Source organism: Balaenoptera ricei, chromosome 1 (genome assembly GCF_028023285.1).
Source record: "Balaenoptera ricei isolate mBalRic1 chromosome 1, mBalRic1.hap2, whole genome shotgun sequence".
Taxonomy (NCBI): Eukaryota; Metazoa; Chordata; class Mammalia; order Artiodactyla; family Balaenopteridae; genus Balaenoptera; species Balaenoptera ricei.
The window spans coordinates 189568992-189582454 of record NC_082639.1 but is presented as its reverse complement, the minus strand read 5'-3'; the positions used below and the strand labels follow the sequence as shown (position 1 = coordinate 189582454).

At 36.9% G+C, this 13463-nt stretch overlaps 1 protein-coding gene across 9 annotated transcripts in view; it reads right to left on the bottom strand.

Annotated features, from left to right (window-relative positions):
• The window catches only part of NEK7 (NIMA related kinase 7), a 340627-nt gene that overhangs the window by 19508 nt on the left and 307656 nt on the right, over positions 1–13463 (bottom strand). For all 9 annotated transcript variants that reach the window (XM_059943019.1, XM_059943046.1, XM_059942998.1 and 6 more), the window contains one exon: positions 12701–12814. In XM_059943019.1, the coding sequence (XP_059799002.1) occupies positions 12701–12814 (114 nt within the window). The remainder of the gene's footprint in view (positions 1–12700; positions 12815–13463) is intronic.

Below are 13463 nucleotides of genomic sequence, written 5' to 3'. Positions count from 1 at the left end.
CCCCACTTTCACCAATGGACAGATCATCCAAAATGAAAATAAATAAGGAAACACAAGCTTTAAATGATACATTAAACAAGATGGACTTAATTGATATTTATAGGACATTCCACCCAAAAACAACAGAATACACATTTTTCTCAAGTGCGCATGGAACATTCTCCAGGATAGATCATATCTTGGGTCACAAATCAAGCCTTGGTAAATTTAAGAAAATTGAAATCGTATCAAGTATCTTTTCCGACCACAATGCTATGAGACTAGATATCAATTACAGGAAAAGAGCTGTAAAAAATACAAACACATGGAGGCTACACAATACACTACTTAATAACGAAGTGATCACTGAAGAAATCAAAGGGGAAATCAAAAAATACCTAGAAACAAATGACAATGGAGATACGACGACCCAAAACCTATGGGACGCAGCAAAAGCAGTGCTAAGAGGGAAGTTTATAGCAATACAAGCCTACCTCAAGAAACAGGAAACATCTCGAATAAACAACCTAACCTTGCACCTGAAGCAATTAGAGAAAGAAGAACAAAAAAACCCCAAAGCTAGCAGAAGGAAAGAAATCATAAAGATCAGGTCAGAAATAAATGAAAAAGAAATGAAGGAAACAATAGCAAAAATCAATGAAACTAAAAGCTGGTTCTTTGAGAAGATAAACAAAATTGATAAACCATTAGCCAGACTCATCAAGAGAAAAAGGGAGAAGACTCAAATCAATAGAATTAGAAATGAAAACGGAGAAGTAACCACTGACACTGCAGAAATACAAAAGATCATGAGAGATTACTACAAGCAACTCTACGCCAATAAAATGGACAACCTGGAAGAAATGGGACAGATTCTTAGAAATGCACAAACTGCCGAGACTGAACCAGGAAGAAATAGAAAATATGAACAGACCAATCACAAGCACTGAAATTGAAACTATGATTAAAAACCTTCCAACAAACAAAAGCCCAGGACCAGATGGCTTCACAGGTGAATTCTATCAAACATTTAGAGAAGAGCTAACACCTATCCTTCTCAAACTCTTCCAAAATATTGCAGAGGGAGGAACACTCCCAAACTCATTCTACGAGGCCACCATCACCCTGATACCAAAACCAGACAAAGATGTCACAAAGAAAGAAAACTACAGGCCAATATCACTGATGAACATAGATGCAAAAATCCTCAACAAAATACTCGCAAACAGAATCCAACAGCACATTAAAAGGATCATACACCATGATCAAGTGGGGTTTATCCCAGGAATGCAAGGATTCGTCAATATACGTAAATCAATCAATGTGATACACCATATTAACAAATTGAAGGAGAAAAACCATATGATCATCTCAATAGATGCAGAGAAAGCTTTCGACAAAATTCAACACCCATTTATGATAAAAGCCCTGCAGAAAGTAGGCATAGAGGGAACTTTCCTCAACATAATAAAGGCCATATATGACAAACCCACAGCCAACATTGTCCTCAATGGTGAAAAACTGAAACCATTTCCACTAAGATCAGGAACAAGACAAGGTTGCCCACTCTCACCACTATTATTCAACATAGTTTTGGAAGTGTTAGCCACAGCAATCAGAGAAGACAAAGAAATAAAAGGAATCCAAATCGGAAAAGAAGAAGTAAAGCTGTCACTGTTCGCAGATGACATGATACTATACATAGAGAATCCTAAAGATGCTACCAGAAAACTCCTAGAGCTAATCAATGAATTTGGTAAAGTAGCAGGATACAAAATTAATGCACAGAAATCTCTTGCATTTCTATACACTAATGACGAAAAATCTGAAAGTGAAATTAAGAAAACACTCCCGTTTACCACTGCAACAAAAAGAATAAAATATCTAGGAATAAACCTACCTAAGGAGACAAAAGACCTGTATGCAGAAAATTATAAGACACTGATGAAAGAAATTAAAGATGATACAAATAGATGGAAAGATATACCATGTTCCTGGATTGGAAGAATCAACATTGTGAAAATGACTCTACTACCCAAAGCAATCTACAGATTCAATGCAATCCCTATCAAACTACCACTGGCATTTTTCACAGAACTAGAACAAAAAATTTCACAATTTGTATGGAAACACAAAAGACCCCGAATAGCCAAAGCAATCTTGAGAACGAAAAATGGAGCTGGGGGAATCAGGCTCCCTGACTTCAGACTATATTACAAAGCTACAGTAATCAAGACAGTTTGGTACTGGCACAAAAACAGAAATATTGATCAATGGAACAGGATAGAAAGCCCAGAGATAAACCCATGCACATATGGTCACCTTATCTTTGATAAAGGAGGCAAGCATATACAGTGGAGAAAAGACAGCCTCTTCAATAAGTGGTGCTGGGAAAATTGGACAGATACATGTAAAAGTATGAAATTAGAACACTCCCTGACACCATGCACAAAAATAAACTCAAAATGGATTAAAGACCTAAGTGTAAGGGCAGACACTATCAAACTCTTAGAGGAAAACATAGGCAGAACACTCTATGACATACATCACAGCAAGATTCTTTTTGACCCAGCTCCCAGAGAAATGGAAATAAGAACACAAATAAACAAATGGGACCTAATGAAACTTCAAAGCTTTTGCACAGCAAAGGAAACCATAAACAAGACCAAAAGACAACCATCAGAATGGGAGAAAATATTTGCAAATGAAGCAGCTGACAAAGGATTAATCTCCAAGATTTACAAGCAGCTCATGCAGCTCAATAACAAAAAAACGAACAACCCAATCCAAAAATGGGCAGAAGACCTAAATAGACATTTCTCCAAAGAAGATATACAGATGGCCTACAGACACATGAAAGAATGCTCAACATCATTAATCATTAGAGAAATGCAAATCAAAACTACAATGAGATATCATCTCACACCGGTCAGAATGGCCATCATCAAAAAATCTAGAAACAATAAATGCTGGAGAGGGTGTGGAGGAAAGGGAACACTCTTGCACTGTTGGTGGGAATGTAAATTGATACAGCCACTACGGAGAACAGTATGGAGGTTCCTTAAAAAACTACAAATAGAACTACCATACGACCCAGCAATCCCACTACTGGGCATATACACTGAGAAAACCATAGTTCAAAAAGAGTCATGTACCAAAATGTTCATTGCAGCTCTATTTACAATAGCCAGGACATGGAAGCAACCTAAATGTCCATCGACAGATGAATGGATAAAGAAGATGTGGCACATATATACAATGGAATATTACTCAGCCATAAAAAGAAATGAAATGGAGGTATCTGTAATGAGGTGGATGGAGTTAGAGTCTGTCATACAGAGTGAAGTAAGTCAGAAAGAGAAAAACAAATACAGTATGCTAACACATATATACGGAATCTAAGGGAAAAAAAAGCCATGAAGAACCTAGTGGCAAGACGGGAATAAAGACACAGACCTACTAGAGAATGGACTTGAGGATATGGGGAAGGGGTGGGGTGAGATGTGACAGGGTGAGAGAGTGTCATGGACATATATACACTACCAAATGTAAAATAGATAGCTGGTGGGAAGCAGCCGCATAGCACAGGGAGATCAGCTCGGTGCTTTGTGACCACCTAGAGGGGTGGGATGGGGAGGGTGGGAGGGAGGGAGATGCAAGAGGGAAGAGATATGGGAACATATTGTATATGTATAACTGATTCACTTTGTTATAAAGCAGAAGCTAACACACCATTGTAAGGCAATTATACTTCAATAAAGATGTTTAAAAAAAAAATAAAAATAAACAGGAGTATGTAAAAGAGACATTTCATGGTTTACGGTACCCCGAAAAAATTGTTTAGTTTGCATTACTTTACATGTTTGTAAAAACATGTACTTTGTTGTTGTTTTTAAATTGTTTTATAGGACAAGTTAAAAATAAAGGTCTGAATATGTAGGAGCCTTTACAAAAATCAGAGAAGAAATAACTGTGTAATGCAGATGTTTAAGGGACATTTAAAAAGCAACACAAACATTTAAGGGAGGAAAAGCATATAAAATAAAAATAAAATGAATTCTCTCCAACACTTCTAAAGGATTATGAAATCATAAGCCACATGGAAATTAATGAATGAAGCAGAGAAAATGCAAATATATTCAGATCTATATATGTCTAAAGAAATATCAAAGCATATAGGTTGGTACCAAAAATATTAAAAGAAGAGAGTGTTAACAGTCATTGTTGTCAGGGCGATAACCCACTTAAGCATCCAGTTCAGTTGCGTACAGGTGATGAAAACAGGGCTCTCTGTGCATCGTGGCATAAGGTCACGGACACGACTCTCGATAGAGTAACAAAGACCCTGCTCTTGGTACTGCTTCTCTTCCACTCCATCCTAATCCCTCTGAGACCAGTTACGGTATATCAGTCTCCCAGACACACCCAGTTTCCATCTACACAAGGACACATTTTAGCACCCCAAAGTGGGTCTAATACATTAACGCACACTATGTTTCGAAGCTTTAGATGTTTATACAAAATGAGGAGGCAGATCCAATGCATATGCCAAAGCATCACTAGTGACTGACTTGGGTGGGGAGGGAAGGGAAAAGAAAGCCCTCCTACACAGATACGTTACAAGGTAATGTTATGGCTCCGTTCCACAGAAAAATCATTCAGTGTCTTCTGAAAACTGTGAAACGTCTTTAGAAAGTTACATGGTTTCACGGGATCCCACAGGATGCGTAAAATATAGGGCACCACTTTGGATTCGTCTTCAAGGAGCGAGTCCCCAGTGTCACTTCAGAAGCATACGTGAACAAAGGGCCTACTTAAATATATTTTTTAAACAAAAATGAAACATTTAAAGCTTAAAGATCTAATGTTACATGGCAACTTTAAGTAAGGTGGTCAATTGATATTATAAATGATGAGTTTCAAACTTACTAAAACCATTTTTAGGAAGAAAAATCAAATGTTATTAATAGTGTTTGAGATAACACTCAATGTTAAGTTAACTTTAATAAATAATGGCACAGTTATAGATTATATTTAATATTATTAGATATCTCATTCTACATTTTAAAGTAAAATACTCTCATCTCACTTAGCATTGGATTATATAACTATAAGAACTAGAGAAATATTTGTGAAAACAGATATACTTCCAAACATTATTTGTGCCATATAATATAATGTCCCTCATTTTAATATTCTTGGGACAGTGTATTAGGAATAGTCTTCTAGCACCAATTTAAATAACAATGGTTAATTTCCAGTAAGAACTCCAGGAAATTTATATAGTTGTATTAAAATTCGTGAAGGTAGCAACTATAAAATAGAACTATTTAGACTGGTCAAATGAATAAAAAGTTTAACTTCAAAATATGCAGAAATAATCTGTACCTGGCACTTGCATATTTTTTCTTATTTATATAAAGTAGCTCTTTTATGAGCTAAAACAAAGGTCATGTTTTTTGTTACTGACTCAACTTTCTTAAAAAACTTCTTTAAGCATATTCTGAATTTAAATATAAACAGAAATTACCTGTAAATGTGAGGCTAAAAAGCCAGTTATAATTTTTAAGGCTTCCACTTAGTACTTTCCTCTCCTTTCCTTAAGGGTAAACATTTGGGAAATGAAGCATTAATAAAATTACAACAAACCATAACATTTTTTGTTTAGCATGTCATGGATCGACACTTCTGCTACCTTATTTGAAATACATGTAGTAGTTTTCACATATTCTAATACGTAAAAATCATTCTTACCCTTCCGTACAAGTTCCTTATTCTTTCCCTTCAGTGTGGCGTGGCCCACAAGCTGCGGCCAGGCCAGGCAGAGGAGTGCTCTGAGGGAGCTGCGACCCGGCCTCTCTGCCCAAGACACGGTGCCCCCGGGAAGGGGCACCCAGGTGACATGGTGCGTGAGGGTGGGGACAGAAAAGAGAGCACTGAAGAGCCCACGAGCCTGGGGTAGCACTCACTCACATAAAACCTGAGACTCTCCTTCAGGCTGCTTCCTTTGCTCTTGCAGCACAAGCAATGGATGTCGTGAGGGGTGCCCTGGAGTCTAGTATTCGCTCTGTTACTTCTGGGTCTCTGTCTGCTCACGTGTAAAATGGGAATAATGCTGCAGACCTTCCTTCCTTAACAAGAAACTTCTTATGTGGGTGAAAGAAAATGGTGATTTCAGAAGTTGAAAAAATTTAGGTATTCCAATTTTATTTAAAGCCATGTAAATATATACTCTACAATAGTTACTCTACAATAACCTATAAATATCTGAAATCAGTTTAGTTCAACTAAAAATTCACCATTATTATTTTGTTATTCATATATAATCAAGCATAGAAAGGATCAAGCTTTTTAATCCTTATATTTTAAATACTCCGGAAAAATCAATACTTACCTAGTCTCAAGAATAATGAAAATGTCACGATGAGGTATCACCTCATACTGGTCAGAATGGCATCATCAAAAAGTCCACAGATAACAAATGCTGGAGAGGGTGTGGAGAAAAGGGAACCCTCCTACACTGTTGGTGGGAATGTACATTGGTGCAGCCACTATGGAGAACAGTATGGAGGTTCCTTAAAAAACCAAAAATAGAACTACCATATGATCCAGCAATCCCACTCCTGTGCATATATCCGGAAGAGACAAAAAGTCTAATTCAAAAAGCTACATGCACCCCAATGTTCATAGCAGCACTATTTACAACAGCCAAGACATGGAAGCAACCTAAATGTCCATCGACAGATGAATAGATAAAGGAGTGGTATGCATATACAATGGAATATTACTCAGCCATAAAAAAGAATGAAATAATCCCATTTGTGCTAACATGGATGGACCTGGAGATTATCATACTAAGTGAAGTAAGTCAGACAGAGAAAGACAAATATTATACGTCACTTCTATGTGGAATCTAAAAAAATAATACAAATGAATCTATATACAAAACAGAAACGGAATCACAGACAGAGAAAACAAACGTACGGTCACCAAAAGGGAGAGGGAGGAAGGGGAAGGAGGGATAAACTAGGAGTTTGGGATTAACAGATACAAACTATTATACATAAAATAGGTAAAAAACAAGGACCCATTGTATAGCACAGGGAACTATATTCAATATCTTGTAATAACCTACAATGGAAAATAATGTGAAAAATATATATGTGTATAACTGAATCACTTTGCTGTACACCTGAAACACAATGTTGTAAATCAAGTACACTTCAATTAAAAAAAAAAAGAATAATGAAAATGATGCTGGAAATTCTTATGCATTTGAGTGAAGTGGTGGGGAAGACTTTGCCAGTGTGCACCACTGAACTATTCCTGGGAAAAACCCTCCCTCCTGCCTTCCATTTCTCTAACTTAAAAAACATAAAAAAGGAGGAGGGGGAACTGTGGCATTGTCTAAGAAAGGAAGAAATCATAATGGAAGTAATAAAGTAAAAAAAAAAAAAAATTGTTATTTAATAACATTAAAGAAAAAAGATTATCATTTTGGAGGTGAATGTTTATGAGATTTCATCCATTCTCCATTAGTTCTTTAGATGTGACCTTTTAGGTTGATATTTTATAGGATAATTGCATATTCGAGAAGTAGCTCCATTAACTAACTGAGTTTTAATAGTAACTGATATTTTTCTATCTGTGGGCTGGAGGTATAAAGCCACAAAACAAACAGAAATTTAATGTACAACAAGAGAGGCATTAAATAATGTGAAAACTGATTAATGGTTTAATAATTTTCATTCCAATCCTATATTTTGGTTTCCTCACCTATAAAAGAAGTAGTAAGACCTACTAAATTATCAAGTTTTCAAAAATGTAATTACAAGGTAAGCACAAGTACTGTGTCCTAAAATAGTCTGTTACTTATAATAAATGTAAAATTACTACTAAAGAGATAAGCATTTGCCGTAATAGTTCAGATCCACAAGCACTGCCATCATAACACTGTCCACTTTGTTAGAAAGCTTCAACCACCTCACCAATGTTTTACAGGCACTTAAGTTTCTTTTTCACTCCAAGTACGGTTTTCAAATCTTCAGTTTATCTCTCCCTACTCTGTTTTCTCAGCCCGAGGACACTCTTCTTCTCTCTACTCGTTTCCATTTTTCACTTTCAGCTGCAAACTCTTTACTCAACTTTTCAGAACTTCCTTCCAATCTGCTGAGGCAAAATTTTCTTCAACCTTTCCTGTGTCTTCTCTATGTATGCTAGGATTTTTTAATTAAAAAAAAAATTAAAGACACAAATCTGTATTTCACATTGTGTTAGTGCTCAGATTTTCAGATATCTGCTAAAAAGAACTAACTCAGTAGAGAACCACACTTTACACTTTCTATATAAATGCTTTTCAATAAACTATTCACTATTTTTTAAAATTTAGATTCTCCTGAGATAAAGCAGTGAACGACAGTGAAAATGCACAATGCTGATGATTACTCCAGTGTGTCCCAAAGAAATTAAATACAGAAAGTGAAGGGAAAAAAATCTATTTGCCTTATTTCCTAGTAATGGACATTGGACATTCCAGATATGATGTTGCTTGCTTATAAGAATGAAAAAAATCATAGAGCAGGTAATATCAATAAAAGGAAACAATCATACCTCTGACCTGTCTTTTGAGTAATTTTCTTCCTCACTGCATAGAGAGTTCTGTAAGAACATTCACTCATTCAATTGACATTAACTGGTTCATTCATTCTTTTCATTTATTCCTTTAATCTCACTCTCTCATTCGCTCAATTGATTGATCAATCAATCAATCAATCACTGAACCTTTCTTAGTGTGCCGGGCCCTGGAGACACACAGATAAAAAGCAGTTACAGGAGCCAGACAGTCTGGAGTGGGGAGTCACATGTGCAAAGAAGACGTGGTACATATACACAACGGAATACGACTCAGCCAGAACAAAGAAAGAAATTCTGCCATTTGCAACAAGATGGGTGGACTTGGAGGGTATTATGCTAAGTGAAGTAAGTCAGACAGAGAAAGACAAACACTGTACATCATCACTTATAGGTGGAATCTAAAAAAGAAAACAAACGTGGCTATAACAAAAAAGAAACAAACTCACAGATACAGAGAACAAGCGAGTGGTTTACCAGTGGGGGAAGGGGGAGGGACAAAAGGGGACTAAGAGGCACAAACTACTATGCATAAAACAAGTAAGCTACAAGGATATATTGCACAGCACAGGGAATATAGCCAATATTTTATAATACTTATACATGGAGTATAACCTTTAAAAATTGTGGATCACTATGTTGTACACCTGAAACTTATATAATACCGTAAATCAACTCTACCTCAATGAAGAAAGAAACAATTATAATGCAGTGTGGCTGCCAAGGGAGGAGGGTTTGAGGGGTGGAGAAAGGGGAGCAGGATAACTTTATGCAGGAGATGACGGCCATGGTTTGTTCTCGAGACAATGAGTTTGCCCGATAAAGAACAGGGCAAGGAGCATTTCAACACAAGGAAACAGCACCCACAGAAAGATGGAAACTCATGGGCCTTCTAGCAGAACCTGCATGGGCAGAGTTCAGGAAAGAAGAGAGTACACTGCGATCAGAACGCCAGAAGAGCTCAGCCCAGACCAGACTACGAGGGGCCGTGGGAATTACAACTCCTTGGACATAGCAAATGTCCCATAAATGTCTGCTTCACTGATGTTAATTTCTTAATCACCAACAATACTAAGTTTAATTAAAACTAAGAGGTATCTCAGGGAAAATATCTACCTTTTGTTTTTTTTTGACCCAATATTTTTATTGTTAAGTACAGTAATTCCCTATTGCTACACGGATGAGATCACTACTAGAAAAGGAAAGAATACTGAACACCAAAAGTCATAAAAAAAGATACTTTAGTCAGCTACAAATATATATACGTTCCTAATATCATTCATGTGCAGCTGAGATAATTCAGTTTGGAATCCTAAGCTGTACATAATAACAACAGCATAATTCAAAAGGAAATATCTCTGACATACAGGTTTATTTTTCCAAAGGATACTATTTCTCAGCTTTGGTTTTTAATGCTTAAGTGTATCTATGTCTTAGATCATAAGAAATCTAAAAATCCCAAGCTCTTAAACTCTGAGCTGTTCTAAATGGAATGACTGTATCTGGAAATAAACCTTGTAGAGCTCCTCAGGATTCTGATCAATCGAGGCTGGTTGGCAGGCAGGCCTTTTATTCTCATGAAATGCTCCCTGTGTGTCCTCTTTGGGCAGGAGCCTTAAAAATTTAGCAGTAGCTAAATCAACTTGGTAAGCTTTCAAATAGATATTTGGTGGGAAATTAATTTGCTTAAAATGTTTAGTTTTCCAACAGATATAGAGTCTGTTAGCATTTGAGCTATAAAATTGACACCTAATGGATTGGTCTTTTAACTAAAAGTTCACTGTTGAAAAACTTTATACTTCACTTTTCATTGTTTCCTAAATTCTGCCATACTAAAAAAGCTAAATGGCAATTTGGACTTTTAAAAGATCTAAAAAGCCTACTATATAAAGGAATAATAAGATGCCGTTAATGTATGGCAGCATGAAGTCTGTTCATGTTTTTTGCTACCATAAATTCTGTATAATTATTTTCCAAACAACTTGAGTTCCTACTTAAGGAGAGAAAATATTTATTAGCACATCTGCATTTCAAAGCTCTTATTCTGAGAACTTTTCTACATAACAACAGATTAAAGTAAGATCATTAGTCTGTATTTTTTATATCTCATTTCTTCAGTAAGAATTAGTTTCCCTGTTTACCTACGCATTACAGCTTTCAGTTTTATCATCGTGCAACAGCAAATTCTACCAATCGGAGAGACCGTACTATCTTTTTTGGAAAGTACATCATATAACATGTTTTGCTTTATATCTCTCTTCAAAACTGGTAACTATATAGAGTGAAGTAAAAAAGTGTAATCTATTTTCCTTTCCCAACCATAAGACCTTCTTCTATCTGGGCCAGACTTTGATATTTGCCCCTTGGCTGAGAATCCGCAAATCCAACTTCACACTTAGCTGCAGTGAAGTAGCCCTGCAGGCAGGCCGACTTCAACGAACCACTAGTGGTATCATCATTAAAATCCTGCTGAAGGTCACCATGGCAACCGCCTGCTGAGGCTTCACTGCTGCACTCGGCATCTCCTAATCAGCTACCATGTGAAATGCAAATTCAGACAGTCTGAAAATTAGTCAAGAAGAATAGGGGATGAGGATGCAGATATGTGAAATATTCATGCGCTTCGTGGAAAAAAGAAGACAGCATGAATGACACAACAAAGGACGGCCCCTGACATTCTCGCTATCATTTTGCATGACTATTCACACCCTACTGTATTTCCAGGCCGAGAGTTCTGAAGTTGGCTTTGTGAAGTGCCGTATTTATATTCTATACCCAAAATAGTAATTAAAAATGGCTAACATAATAGCATTAACATCAAATAAAGATAATACTTCTAAATTACCACCACTGCCTTGTAAGAGTTTGTTCTAATTACCTGAATACCAATGCTGTGAAACAAAAAAACCAAGCGTCATTGATTATCAGTATCAAAACTATTAGGAAAAAAAAAAAAAGGTACTTTCAACATCCTAGGACCACAAATGCCTTACATATGGTAAAAATTCTTTAGAGATATTTATTATTCAAGTTACATGGGCTCACTCTTCCTTATATAAAATTGGAACCGACTGCATTCATTTCACATAGAAAGAGTGACAAGACCACCTAAAAGGTGAACATTATAATTGTTTCATATTTTTTCCTTTGCCCCTTTCCATTTTCCTTGGGCAAAACCTCTGCTGCTCACGAGCAGGTGAGATGTCCTAAAACAGTGGTTTCTCTGGGTGGGTCCCCAGTGAGCTTTCCAAAAAGAGTTATGTGAACACACTTAGTTAACCTGAGACACTGCTATTCTGCATATCTCCTCCTTAAATATAGGTAAAATCATGATGCATTAGGCAAAAATGGGAGATGTTTTGTTCAATGAAAAACCGGATGTTGGGTGGAGCCCAAACAACTCATTTCAATGGGTTCCCAAAGCAAGCAAGGATCCAGCTCAGATCTTAACAAGGTAAAGTGTTCTAAGATTTTCAATTCTACCCAATGTACTCTTTACCACATCTACAGTGATAACCACAAGCGTTTCCTACAGGAATCTGACTGCAGCAGTGAGGTGGGGACGGGGCAGATCTTGTCAAAGTAAAAGGAGGGAGGGTAAAGCTGAGAGAATAAGGCTGAGAAGCATGCAGCTGAGAGATGTTTGCTTCCAATCTGGGAAAACATGGGCTGGAGGGAGGAAGTGGTGCCAGAAGAGAAAGTTACAACTGTGTGCTGCTCTGAGACCATGGGCATGAGGAGGAACCCTGTTAAGAGGGGCCACTGGACATGCTGGTCGCCCAGAGCCTGGCTTCGGCATTAATTCTGCCCTCTGCCGTGCTCAGGAGGCTGTAGTCAGCCACTGCTCCCATCCCACGTAGGAAGTGGCCAATGTCACACCACATGCTGCGCTGTGTTCCCCTCCACATGATGAACTAACTGTGGTCAACTCTCTAACGGCCAAGCCTCCGAGAGAAGGAAGACGGAATGAAGGTGCTCTTTCTGCCATTTGTACTTGTCATTTGTATCAATGGATAAAAGAAGATTCTGTAATAAAATGCAAACGTCAGCAAAATGAACAACATGAACGCATGACTGAAAAATGACTTACCTCCTCTGAATAGTGATCTGAAGGAAGAGGTGGGTAGTCACACTGCTCTATCTTCTTACACAGCGAGTACAAGTTCATTTTGTCGCCATAGAAAGGACTCTGTAACGCAGCCATCTGTAAAATGCTCCCAATGAAACTGATATAGTTACATGGTAACTTTAAGGGAGATTTCATCAAGTATATTACACTGGGGGGGGATAATTACAAATACTTTAAATAAAGTTCTCTAGGCATTTTGTGTTTCATGAATACCCTTTTCAGAGAATTATTAAGTCCTAAAAAGTCTTACTTCAATTTTTGGTTATTATTTTCAACATTTAAACTTCCCTAAAAGGGAGAAATGGTTAGCATATAATTATTTATACACATACACACATATGCAGTATAAAACAGTATTAGAAGAATAACAAAATAACTTAAGACTCTGTAACTACAGTGCTATAGGAACAACTAGTATATCTCATGACTAGACAGACATCAATGGTATGTATCAACCATGTAATGGTCACAATACAACAAAAATGAAACGGCAGTTAAAACTGAATTATAATCTAGCCATGGCTTGGGGAACAGAACACACAGCATTTTATTTCACACGGCAGTTTCTGTAGGAAAAGGTTATTTTGAGATAAAAAAATGTCTTCTCAGTCTGAATGTTATAACTGATCCTCAACTAGTTCACAATGAATTAGAACTGCTTTTCTTTTTTGATGATGTCTCGAAAACACGAAATGTGCTCAAAAGGCCTAGGAGTCATAGCCGC